The sequence below is a fragment of the Camelina sativa genome, chromosome 12 (genome assembly GCF_030686135.1).
Source record: "Camelina sativa cultivar CO46 ecotype springtype chromosome 12, ASM3068613v1".
Classification (NCBI taxonomy): domain Eukaryota; kingdom Viridiplantae; phylum Streptophyta; class Magnoliopsida; order Brassicales; family Brassicaceae; genus Camelina; species Camelina sativa.
This window is the reverse complement of record NC_141891.1, coordinates 1,391,358-1,403,683: the sequence shown is the minus strand read 5'-3', so window position 1 is coordinate 1,403,683 and position 12,326 is coordinate 1,391,358. Positions and strand designations below refer to the sequence as shown.

At 38.0% G+C, this 12,326-nt stretch overlaps 3 protein-coding genes and 1 long non-coding RNA gene across 4 annotated transcripts; 3 read left to right on the top strand and 1 right to left on the bottom strand.

The window, feature by feature from the left end:
* Positions 1-10: 10 nt before the first annotated feature.
* On the top strand, positions 11-2,859 carry LOC104729446 (beta-1,4-xylosyltransferase IRX14). The gene is made up of 3 exons (XM_010448384.3): positions 11-1,060; positions 1,146-1,718; positions 2,185-2,859. The coding sequence occupies exons 1-3, from the start codon at positions 315-317 to the stop codon at positions 2,450-2,452; spliced, it is 1,587 nt and encodes a 528-aa protein (XP_010446686.1). The 5' UTR covers positions 11-314; the 3' UTR covers positions 2,453-2,859.
* Positions 2,860-5,736: 2,877 nt separating this feature from the next.
* On the top strand, positions 5,737-7,513 carry LOC104729445 (germination-specific cysteine protease 1). The gene is made up of 4 exons (XM_010448383.2): positions 5,737-6,358; positions 6,461-6,696; positions 6,783-6,923; positions 7,015-7,513. Exons 1-4 carry the CDS (start codon positions 5,854-5,856, stop codon positions 7,267-7,269), a joined length of 1,137 nt encoding a protein of 378 aa, XP_010446685.1. The 5' UTR covers positions 5,737-5,853; the 3' UTR covers positions 7,270-7,513.
* A 364-nt stretch (positions 7,514-7,877) lies between these two features.
* Positions 7,878-11,941, top strand: LOC147930102 (uncharacterized). Its single transcript, XR_015573937.1, has 2 exons — positions 7,878-8,454; positions 9,266-11,941. It is a non-coding gene; the product is annotated as an uncharacterized LOC147930102 (long non-coding RNA).
* Positions 9,115-12,092, bottom strand: LOC104729444 (putative LRR receptor-like serine/threonine-protein kinase At4g37250). Its single transcript, XM_010448382.2, has 2 exons — positions 10,050-12,092; positions 9,115-9,947 (listed from the first exon to the last, which is right to left on the bottom strand). The coding sequence occupies exons 1-2, from the start codon at positions 11,689-11,691 to the stop codon at positions 9,253-9,255; spliced, it is 2,337 nt and encodes a 778-aa protein (XP_010446684.2). The 5' UTR covers positions 11,692-12,092; the 3' UTR covers positions 9,115-9,252.
* Positions 12,093-12,326: the final 234 nt, after the last annotated feature.

Genomic DNA, 12,326 nt, shown 5'->3' with positions numbered 1-12,326 from the left:
CTCAAAACTTATTTAAAAGGGGTAGTAATAATTTAATGAAATAGAATTTAACCCAATAGTAAAAAGACACGTGTACCACCTTGTCGCTTTCCCTGGTTCCTTCGATTTGGCGTTGCATCGAAGCATCAGAGATAGAGATTTTGGGGTATGGTGAGAGCAACAGCAAGAAGAGAAAGCGATAATCGAACTGATTCAAGGTCGTGAATTCCAAGTAATCTTTTACTATTTGCTCTCTTAATCCTCAGATCTTTTTGATTAAAGAAGAAGAAGCAGAAGAGAAAGAGAGAGAGAGAGAGAGGTCAACGAAAGAGAGAATGAAGCTCTCTGCTTTACATCAGAGCTACTTAAATCGCCGTAGCAACAGCTTTAGATCTCCGACGTCGGTTGATTCTTCCGTTGACGGCTCCGGGAAGTCTTTAATCGCTCTGTTTTGGCTGATCCTGCACTGTCTCTGTTGCTTGATTAGTCTACTTCTCGGGTTTCGATTCTCCAGATTAGTCTTCTTCTTCCTCTTCTCCACTTCTTCTACCACAACCAATCTCTACTCTGCTCCGTTTCGTCCTGACTTACCCGTTAAGCACCTCGATGTTCACACCCTCGGCCGTCGTCTAGATCCCGGAGCAGCCACCAACAACTTCACGGTGGCCTCAACGACAAAGAGCTCGCGTGTTGTCGTTGGGAGACACGGGATCCGGATCCGTCCTTGGCCTCATCCGAACCCGGTTGAGGTGATGAAAGCTCATCAGATTATAGAGAGAGTTCAGAAGGAGCAAAAGAGTGTCTTTGGGGTAAAGAGGAGTAAGATGGTTATAGCTGTGACTCCGACTTATGTGAGGACTTTTCAAGCTTTGCATTTGAACGGTGTGATGCATTCTTTGATGCTTGTTCCTTATGATCTGGTTTGGGTCATTGTTGAAGCTGGTGGTGCTACTAATGAGACGGCTTCCATCATTGCTAAATCAGGTATTAGGACGATTCATGTTGGGATTGATCAGAGAATGCCTAATACTTGGGAGGATCGTAGTAAATTAGAAGTCTTTATGAGACTTCAAGCTTTGAGGTTTGTCAATTTTGTTGCTTTTTTTTAATCTTGATTTGAAATGTGTGTGAATGTGGAGCTGAAAGCTATGTTCTTTGTGTTTTAGAGTTGTGAAGGAAGAGAAGCTTGATGGGGTTGTCATGTTTGCGGATGATAGTAATATGCATAGTATGGAGTTCTTTGATGAGATTCAGAATGTGAAGTGGTTTGGTACTGTTTCTGTTGGGATATTGGCACATTCTGGAAATGCGGAAGAGATGGTTTTGTCGATGGATAAGAGAAAAGAGATGGAGAAAGAGGCAGAGGAGGAGAGCTCTTTGTTGCCAGTACAAGGTCCTGCTTGTAACTCAACTGATCAGTTGGTTGGTTGGCATATTTTTAATACATTGCCATATGCGGGGAAGAGTGCGGTTTATATAGATGATGTTGCTGCGGTTTTGCCTCAAAAGCTAGAGTGGTCTGGGTTTGTGTTGAACTCGAGATTGCTTTGGGAGGAAGCTGAGAATAAGCCAGAGTGGGTTAAGGACTTTGGTTCGTTGAATGAGAATGAGGGTTTGGAGAGTCCTTTGTCTCTATTGAAGGATCCTTCAATGGTGGAGCCTCTTGGAAGCTGTGGAAGACAGGTTCTGTTATGGTGGCTTCGTGTTGAAGCACGCGCTGATAGCAAATTTCCTCCAGGGTATGCCTTTTTTTGCTCCTATATAGTCCCATTCATAATTGTTAATCATCTTTACAATCTTCTAGTCCCATTTTTCAACTTTTAGTAGGCTCGTATCAATGAATGTAACTAATCTGCTGGACTTATGCTCAAATTTCAAATTAGGAAATTAGTTAGTACGTTTTGACTAGTACCATATATTAGTTGGGACTGTTAAAACCTAATTTTACTAACCATTTGCGTGAGAGGTCAGTCCAATTTCATCCTAGTTGATAAGTGTCTCATGACTTGACTTGTTCACTTCTCTTTTTTGACTCAAGGCTTTTAAACTCTGTTACTTACCAGGTCTAGTTCTTACATTGAATGTGTCTATAGACTAGAAGGACAGAGAATTGTGATATACTGTCTCTGAGAAGAAGATTTCTTCATACTGTCTAAATGTTATTGATGTTTGATTCTGTTTATCTTTCTTGTTCATTGACTACAGATGGATAATTGATCCTCCACTAGAGATCACAGTCGCAGCCAAACGCACTCCATGGCCAGATGTTCCTCCTGAGCCACCAACGAAAAAGAAAGATCAAATGCCATTATCCCAAGGTGACAACACAGTCGTGGTGATACCGAAGCAGCAACAACATTCCACCAAAATACGAAAACCGAAACGCAGAAGTAAGAGAAATAAACATGAACCTAAACTAACAGATACAACACAAGTTTCTTCATCTTCTTCGAAGCGTCAAGAAAGGAACTGAAAGAAAAATACAGATCAAGAGACCCTTTCTACTATATTATTCATTTGTTGCTAAAAGTTTTAGAGAAACATCAGAGATCATCTTCTCCTCCAGATACCGCATATATTACAGCTAACGAGAGGGAAAAAAAAAGCCGAGAAAATTAGATTATGATCATGGAGTTCCCAAAAAAGGTATACAGATTTTTCGGGGAATGATGATCATTCGTTTTTTTCAATTACCGTTTTATTTTTTTGGTCTTTTGAAACTTTATCTTCATTAGTAACAAAGATTGTTTGTTTCATGTTCTTGAGGGTTACAAAAAAGTGTAGAAACAAAACTTTGTGTTGTATAGTTTCTTACGTTTCCTGCATGCAGTTTCTCAACTTTTACTTCGGTTGATGATATAAATCTTTTCACTCTTGCAAGATCATATCTTACAAATCAAAGTCAATATATATATTCATATACTTAACGTATACGTTATTTTACAAAAAAAAAATGACTATAAAATTGTTGAACTTAAATGAATTCTTTAATTTTTAAATACATGGGACTACTTGTGTGCCTCCAAAATTTATTTGAGCATGGATTATATGACACATCCAAGTGGGGTTTGTAATCTTTTGACACACATATAAACGCTTCTAGTAACTTCAGAAAGTTAAATCTTTGAGATGAAGACATTGGAAAAGATACCTTCGTGAGAAAGAAATGTTGGAAGAAAGTAAAAAACAAAAGAGAATCATAATTTCGTTGAAGTAAGAGAATAGAAGAAAACAGAGAATTATAAAAGCGAGACAAAGACTGCAAACAGATTCATAACTGAGATAATGGAGGATAAGGCGGTTTTGTCAGAACGATCACATGTCTTCTTTAACCACTCCCCCCCCCCCCCCCCCCCCCCACTTCTTCTTTTCTTGGTTTTTACTTTTTATATGGTCCTAGGCTAGCAGCTAGCTCGTAGCAATGGGTGCATGTCCTTTGACCATTTTACAATTCACATCGGTTAGAAGTCGGTTTATTCGGATTAGGTTTTTACCTTTTTTTCGGATTAGGTTTACTCTTGACGTTTTTTGCTTTATTTTTATAGTATAAAAAAACTTAGTAACTATTTTTGAATTTAGATGAATCCCAAAATGACGTTATGCACGAAGGAACACCGCTGATCCCGGAATGCTTTTGATTACACAATTCTCAAGCGAAAAATCAAACATGCCATAAATGTCCCCATGCTTCGTGCGTAGCGTGTAGGGTTCCCATACAAAATGATATCCAAACAAATTGAACAGAATTGTAAAACAGAAACGGTCACCCTTTTTCTTTAAATGAAACGGTCACCCCTTTAGTTGTCACATGTCAGAAACACGAGCGGGACACTTTTGTTTCTTAAACCTTATCAAAAGCCACTTCGGTTTTAAGACACCTCTTCGCCTCCCATTTCCTCCAATCCAAATTTTTCTCTTTTTTCTGTTTTTAAAAGTATAGATTACCTTATATTATTACATATGAAAACTCCAACGGTCAGGATGGGGCGCCGCCTCATGACCATAGAAGCTGCCGTGAAATGGGAACATCTCATCCACACATCATTCAAGATTCCCTTCTCTTTCTTATTTGTTCTATGAATCTTCATAGAGCTCTACGTACATCTTTCTATCAACTAGTATTAAATAAGAGACCACGTTTGGACGGCCAAAATGAATTTAAAGTATTTCAGACGTGAAAACTGTTATAAAAACCAAACCACGTACAGTTTCTTGGGAACTGATGTAACGTTGATTCAGAAATTCACAGACATCTATACCTAATTAAAATGTTCACAACCCAATGTTTACATCTATAGCTAATTAAGTCCACACTATTAATTCCTCGATCTAAAATATAGCTAATAATATGCACGCACATACATGTATATTATTCAACGTAAATGAACTCGATCACGAAGCTATTTCGTAAATATTGATCTCGAATTATGAGATCATCCTGTTTCGAATTTCCCAGTTGTTATGGTATTAATTTAACTATTCATGTTCCCATGTGTCCGGAACTGAAAAGGTCTCTATTTGGGGGTTTGGTATGGTTTAGTAGCCAATGGCTAGTTGGGTGAGACGCGAAAAGTCTGTTTGGCTGATTGACTGGAATCGAACATACTAGAGGGAAACAATAAGTACATAAGACGTGAGCCATGTGACAACTTTTCAAATAAAAAATATTCATTATGTGAATACTGATCGGGTTAAAAGATCAAATAAATTTGCTTGACCATGAAAAGTAAACCATTTTAAAAATAATCGCACATAGGTGTTTTGACTAGAAGACGGAAAAAATAGAATTTGGTTAAAATAAAAAAATTACACTAGGATGAATTAATATTGTTGTGCTAAATCAAGATTGAATGCATTTGTTATACATTTTCTAGTATAACTATAGATATGAATAAATATATTGTGTGCAATAAATACGCAAGTCTCTCGTGATAGCTAAAGAATTGGTGATGTAAACAACAAACTACGGAAAAGTAAAAAAGAACGAACGAACTGTCTTATAATTTGCATGTAGTACTAATATATTACTGATACTGAAACTCATTATAAAAGAATTACACAGTCTACAAGAGAATTCCGTAACAAACTTAGAAGAGAATAGTAAACTATTTGAATTTACAGGCGAATATTTTGACCCCACAGGTCTTCGAAGTTTTGAATTCTCTCGGTGAAATACAATTAAACATGTCGCAAGGGAAAGGGATTGTGTTCCCTAGTTCTTTGCTTTTCTTGGTCGGCCTACTATCTCACAGTTATCTTTAGCTACTTCGAATTATGCTTCATTCTCTAATACAATTATCGATACTATTTTTTAATCCAATTGTTTTGCGTAAATTCATTTTCACCCCCAAAAAAAGTACCTTTAATAGTTAGTCCAGACATTATCTTTCAATAATTCAACTTTAATTAGGACTTAACTTTGTGTCTGGAGACTCCTAATAAAACTGAAGCGAAACTAAATTTCTTCTAGCATATAGCTTTGATGTGAGGATGAAATGCGAAAGTAAAAATTAGCAAAATAAGATTATTTTATACTATATCGTAGATATGTGAAATTCTTGAAATATTCTTATTTAGTTTTAGGCCTTTTGTAATTTTCAAAAAATATATTTTTAATGGAAAACTAGAAGATATTTATTTAATAAAATAAATTTTCTTTCAAATATTGGATTTAAAAATTCATTCGCACCGTCCACCATCTTGCATGCCCATTATTCTCATTCATTATAATAGTAAAGTATTACGTAACACCAACTTGAATACCAAAATTTTTGGTTATAAATAGTCCCACAGTTTTCTCATCCCTCCAGAAAAACAAACCATCTCAAGTATTCATTCATTCATTCCCAACTGCATCCAAAACAACATAACAATATGGCTCCCTCGACAAAAATCCTCTCTTTACTTCTCTTATACGTCATCGTTTCATTAGCCTCCGGTGATGAGTCCATCATCAATGACCATCTCCAACTTCCATCCGACAGCTGGTGGAGAACCGATAAAGAAGTGAGGTCCATCTACTTACAATGGTCCGCGGAACACGGGAAAATTAACAACAACAACAACAACAACGGTATCATCAACGACCAAGACAAACGATTCAATATTTTCAAAGACAACCTAAGATTCATCGATCTTCACAACGAGAACAACAAGAACGCTACTTACAAGCTTGGTCTCACCAAATTTACCGATCTCACTAACGACGAGTACCGGAGTTTATACCTGGGAGCTAAAACTGAGCCAGCCCGCCGCATCGCTAAAGCCAAGAATGTTAACCTGAAATACTCAGCCGCCGTAAACGCCGAGGAGGTTCCAGAGACGGTTGATTGGAGACAGAAAGGAGCCGTTAATCCCGTTAAAGACCAAGGCACTTGCGGTAATTACTAATTATGCTTTTTCCTTTTTAGTCATAAGTAACTTAACATGGAGCTGTGTATCATTGTGTATTGATCTTATATATGTGTATTAATCTACGCAGGAAGCTGTTGGGCGTTCTCAACTACCGCAGCTGTAGAAGGTATAAACAAGATCGTAACGGGAGAACTCATATCTTTGTCAGAACAAGAACTAGTGGACTGCGACAAAGCCTACAACCAAGGTTGCAACGGAGGTTTAATGGACTACGCTTTTCAATTCATTATGAAGAACGGTGGCTTAAACACCGAACAAGATTACCCTTACCATGGATCCAGTGGGAAATGCAATTCTTTCTTGGTAAACACACAAAAACAGAGCAACTCTGTTTTTTTTTTTTTGATGAATTACAAAATATTGAAGTTTTCTTTGTGTGTGTTTTGCAGAAGAATTCAAGAGTTGTGAGTATTGATGGGTACGAAGATGTTCCTACGAAAGACGAGGCAGCCTTGAAAAAAGCAATCTCACACCAGCCTGTGAGTGTAGCTATTGAAGCCGGTGGAAGAATTTTCCAACATTACCAATCGGTAAGCAAAACCAATCTTGATTTTGTGTGTGTTTAAGTAACAAAACCGGGTTTTGGATTTTTTGAATAACCGGTTTGGTTTTGGTTTGCAGGGGATCTTCACCGGGAAGTGTGGTACAAATCTTGATCACGCGGTGGTGGCGGTAGGGTACGGGTCAGAGAACGGCGTTGACTATTGGATTGTGAGGAACTCTTGGGGTCCTAGTTGGGGTGAGGAAGGTTACATTAGGATGGAGAGAAACTTGGCGGCTTCTAAATCCGGTAAGTGTGGGATCGCGGTTGAAGCATCGTACCCGGTTAAGTACAGTCCAAACCCGGTTCGTGGAAGTATCATCAGCAGTGTTTAGTAGAATCAAGACGCTCGATAAAAAACATTTCACATTTGGGATTTTTATAATTGAATTTAATCTCATATTATTATTGTTTGTATGTATAGTATTTCAACAACAACAAAAAAAAAGTAGTTGATTCATCATAAGGATATAAAACTTTATAAATCCTTATGTCGATCAATTTCTTTATAATTAAAGAAAGATTGCTTGTTTATTTATGAATTAAGAGAAATATATAATAAAATGATATATTTCTTAAGAGCATTGGTTTCACTCTTTAATCCAAGTAAAAACATAACAAAATAGTTAAAGTATCACTCTTTTACCCAAGTAAGAAACATAACAAAAATAGTTTGAAGTTTTCAGATTGTTCATTCATTAACTGTACACTGCTACAAAATCCTTAGTATCTCACTTAAACAAAAACAAAGAACTGTTAGTAAACAAAGAACAAAGGCTCGGGAAATTTGATTAATAACCGAGCCTGTGTTCTCTTAGGTTCGGTTTTGGTTTCAACTTTCTTCGAACCTAATAAGTGAAGAAAAAAGGAAATTTGTTGAATCGGTTACGAAAACTTGAGTCCCAAACTATTATAAATAGACTCGGACCTCCTCGATCTCGACCAAAACAAAGAGAGAAACATAGAAGCAGAGAGAGAGAGAGTTAGAATAAGAGAGAAAGATGCGATTTCATTGCTCTGATTTTACGATTCTCATAATCGATTTCTTCTTCCTTTACAATTGGGTTTTGTCTTTGAATTTTCATAGTTTTGCCCTAAAACTTTTGACTCCAACTCTTGCAACGCTTTGGGTTGTTGGATCTGCCATATTTATCTTCTTCACCAAGTATACAATACAAGAGACGAGGCGGTGATGGAAGATGATGATGATGCTTTGATTCTTCTTCTGCTTTCGTTTACAAAGAATTAAGCTCGTGATTCGGCTTCGGCTCTGTTTTTAGCACGAAGAATAAGACCAAGTCTAGCGAGAGATCTCACACACGCAAGCATCACATCTTGAGCGGAGATGGTGACAGAGAGGAAGCGGATGGATCGAAGGAGATGAATGAAGCTTTTGCGTTTCGAAGAGAAGGCGACAGAGAGGAAGCAGATGGATCGGAGATCGAGATGCAAGAATAGCTTTTGGGCTGGATTCTCATCTTCAGGCCCATTAAGCAAAGGTTTTCTCAGCCCAAAATAAGGTATATTCTCTATCTCATCTTATTATGTTTTTTCTTTTGTTTTTTTTTTATTGCAAGTTTTTTTATTTTTTTGTGTTTTTTTAATGTTAGATTTACAAAATGGTGTGGTTACTAACCGGATTTTGGGATCCAGTCTTTTGATCGTTAGAGATTCCATAATCCAACTTGTTTTCGCATCATTTTGTAGATTTAGCATTTAATTCAATTTTTTTTAAAAAATTATTTTTTATGGATTTTTAAAAGTTTTTGTTGTTTGTATTTTGTTTGTATTTTTTTGAATGCTAAATTTACAAAATGGTGTGGTTACTAACTCGATTTTGGATCCAGTCTTTTGGTTGTTAGAGATTCCATAAGTCTAATTTGTTTTTGCATCGTTTTGTAGATTTAGCATTTAATTTTTAAATAGCTTTTTAAAATTTGATTATTTTATTCCTCTTTTTGGATTTTTAAAAGCTTTTGTTTTTTTATTTTGTTAAGATAGTTTTTACAACTTTTTTTTTGATTTTTAAAGGTTTGTGATTTTGTTTTGTTTTATGCTAAATTTACAAAATCGTTTTGATCATTAGAGATTTCACCAAAAAAAAAATTCGATTTTAAAAATTTTAGTTTTCAAAAATTTTGGTTTAAAATTTATAAATTTTAGTGAGATATATTATATCCTTTTTCGGTAAGAAGATTATTAATGCTGGGAAATCGAATTTGTAAACCAAAAAAAAAACAGGAGATACAAGTTTTTTATACACAGAAACAAGTTAGCAATAAAATTAAATTGACTAAACTAGTTGTATCAAACTGACATTAATGTCCGTAGTGGAACGATGGAGACTTAGCAACAGAGGAGTTTGGAGCCAGTTTTTCAAGAACAGCCAAAGATTCTTTCATCGTTGGCCTCTTTGAAGGAACAGGAGATGCGCAGCTATAGCCTAACTTGAAACAATCGAGTAGAAAGTCTTGTTTGCCATCTAACTCGCCGCGCATCGCCACATCAGCCATTCTCAATGCGCGATGTCCGTCCGCAACCGTCAGTCCGTTTCCTAGCACAATCTCTTCAACGGACACGATCTTTCCCGTGAGAAGCTCGAGAAGGATCACTCCAAAGCCGTAAACGTCCCATTTCGTACTCGGTTTTAGGCTTCGGAGAGACTCTGGTGCGCAGTAAGGCGACATCGGCCCCACCGAGCTTGGACTAGGGCTTGGCGTAGGTCCAATAGATGAGAAGTCTCGCGATGAAGTTGTGTAACGCTTGCTACTGAATATCCTAGAAGACCCACCAGCTCGGATGTAGCTGGTTTCGCCTGTGAGAAGCCTTTCGAGTCCGAAATCGCCTATTTTGGGTTCCATGTCGTGGCCTAAAAGTATGTTACTAGGCTTCAAGTTTCCATGCACATGCTTCTTCTCGTGGAGATAAGCCAGCCCACGTGCAATGCCCTTTGCTATCTTGAGTCGAGTCTCCCACGGTAAATGATAAGGCGAAGAAGACCCTCCTCCTTTTCCTGCCAAAACACACATGTGCAAGATGCAATGTCATCCTACTTTTAGCAAACTAAGCTAATCCATGTAACGGTTAAAGAGACAAACGTTAAATTAAAACTCACGGTAACGGGGGTTGACGAGACTGCCATTAGGGACAAAATCGTAAATGACCAATTTCTCGTCGGTACTCCAGTAGAACCCACAAAGTCTGACCAAATTCGGGTGAACCAATTTCCCAATGGATCGAATATGCGACTCGAAATCCTTAAACCGGCGCTGATTCAAACCATTCTCACTGAGCCGACGAACCGCGAAAACCCTTCCATCCTCAAGAACGGCTTTATACGTTATACTCGAACCAGTGGCTCCTAGAATATAAGCTGAAGCCTTAAGCAGAGTCTCAATCTCCATCTCTTTCTCTCCATCAACGGTCACTAACGTTCCTTTCTTGTTATCTCCTGACCGTTGATTTGCATTGTAACAGCTCTCTTCGTCGTCGTCCTCTTCTTCTTCGTCTTCAGACGGTGTCGTTTCAGGATCTTTCCGTAGACATGACCATTTCTTGAATCTTCTTGATTCCTCTGGTGATGAAGACGAAGAAGAAGATGAAAATGTTGATAGCGTAATTGTTGTGTCTGTCTCTTGTCTTTGTTTGTTGTTGCTGCTGTTGTAATCAACGGTCTTGTTCTTCTTGCATCTATAGATGTAGAGGAAGATCACGGCGAGGATTCCGATTCCGGCTATGTCTCCGATTACAATCCCAATGATAACTCCGGGTCGTAACCCGGTTCGGGGATTTGAGTCGGTTTGTTGTGATTTTGGATCGTTAACCGGGTTTGAACCGATTGTGTTCGGTATGGCGGCGATTGCTGGTGTAGATGTTGTTGGAGCGTCGGCCTCGGAGACAATCGAAGGCGAGGAAGGGATGGGACACGGGTTTCCGGTCGGGTCACCGCATAGACCCGGGTTTCCCGAAAATAAAATTGATTTCTGGTTAAAGAAAACCGGAGAATCCGGGATTGGACCGGTTAAATTGTTGTAGGAGAAATCGATGGTGACGTTTCCGGGGAAATCGGCTCCGATCTCCGGTGGGATTTCGCCGGAGATTTGGTTAAACGAAACATTTAAGAACCGGAGACTATCTCCGCCAAAATCTGGTGGAAGCGAGCCATTGATAAGATTCGAGGACAGGTCTAAGAACTCAACAACTCTCCAACCGCCGGGAATCTCGCCGGAGAAGTAGTTGTTCTCCAAAGAAACCACCGTTAAGTTTCTCAACGACGCCAAGTTAGCAGGTAACTTTCCCGCCAAGGCATTATCAGAGAGATTTAGGGTTAGAAGGTTGTGAAGATCGCCGATTGCGGAAGGGATTTGGCCGGAGATCATGTTACTAGAGAGATCGAGGAAACGAAGCTCTCTAGCGTCGAAGAAAGAAACAGGTAACGGCCCATTGAAGGAGTTGTTGGAAAGATCGAGACTTTGAAGTGTTAAGAGAGAACCCAAATCAGAAGGAATCGAACCAAGAAGTTGAGAATTGGGAAGAGACAAGGTTGAGACTTTAGAATCGTTATTACAAGAGACACCTCTCCAAGAACATGGAGTTTCGTGTTTGTGATTCCATGTTTGTAATGAAGACAGAGGATCAACGAGAACAGAGGACTTAAATTTCAACAAAACCAACCCATCAGAGTTTAAAGCAGAGGAAGTCAAAACAGAGCAAAAGAAGAAGAAGAAGAAAACAACTGGAATCAACTCCATTTTCATAGCTTCATCACACTATTGTGAAAGAGAGAGAGAGAGAGGTGTGAAGAGAGTTAAAGATAGAGAGAAAAAGAGAGAAACAGCTCACGTAACCAAACACTCCACTTCCTGCTCCCTAAATGCTCTCTCTCTCTCTTTGTGTCTCTGTCTCTCTGAGAAAATGTTGCAGAGTTCTTAAATTCTATAATCAATACGAATACACACTTCTTGTTACAGTCTTCCGCATTTATTATACTTTGTACAACTAATATTTGTACTTATCTCTCTCTCTTTCTTTACTGAACCGAAGAAACTAGTAGTAGATTCTTTATAAAATTACCAAGTAAGCTACACGACATTTATATAAGAGCTGCAGTAAATTAATGTTGTAAATATTTTCATGAGGTAATTGACCTTTTACACATATTCTTGTGTTATTGGTTCACACAAGCCAATATAGCTCGAAGGAATCTAGAATCGAATGTATTGGAACTTTGTGAATTCTTAGAAAAATAAGGCATGTTCTATAGTTTTTGTCTTTCGAATATGGTTCTTAATGTCTTTGCTGTGATCCATATTTGTTTTTTTTCTTGAGATGCTTTACAACTTACAAGTATATTTCCTCTCTGTAAATGGCTTTCATGTGCTTTGCTTATTGC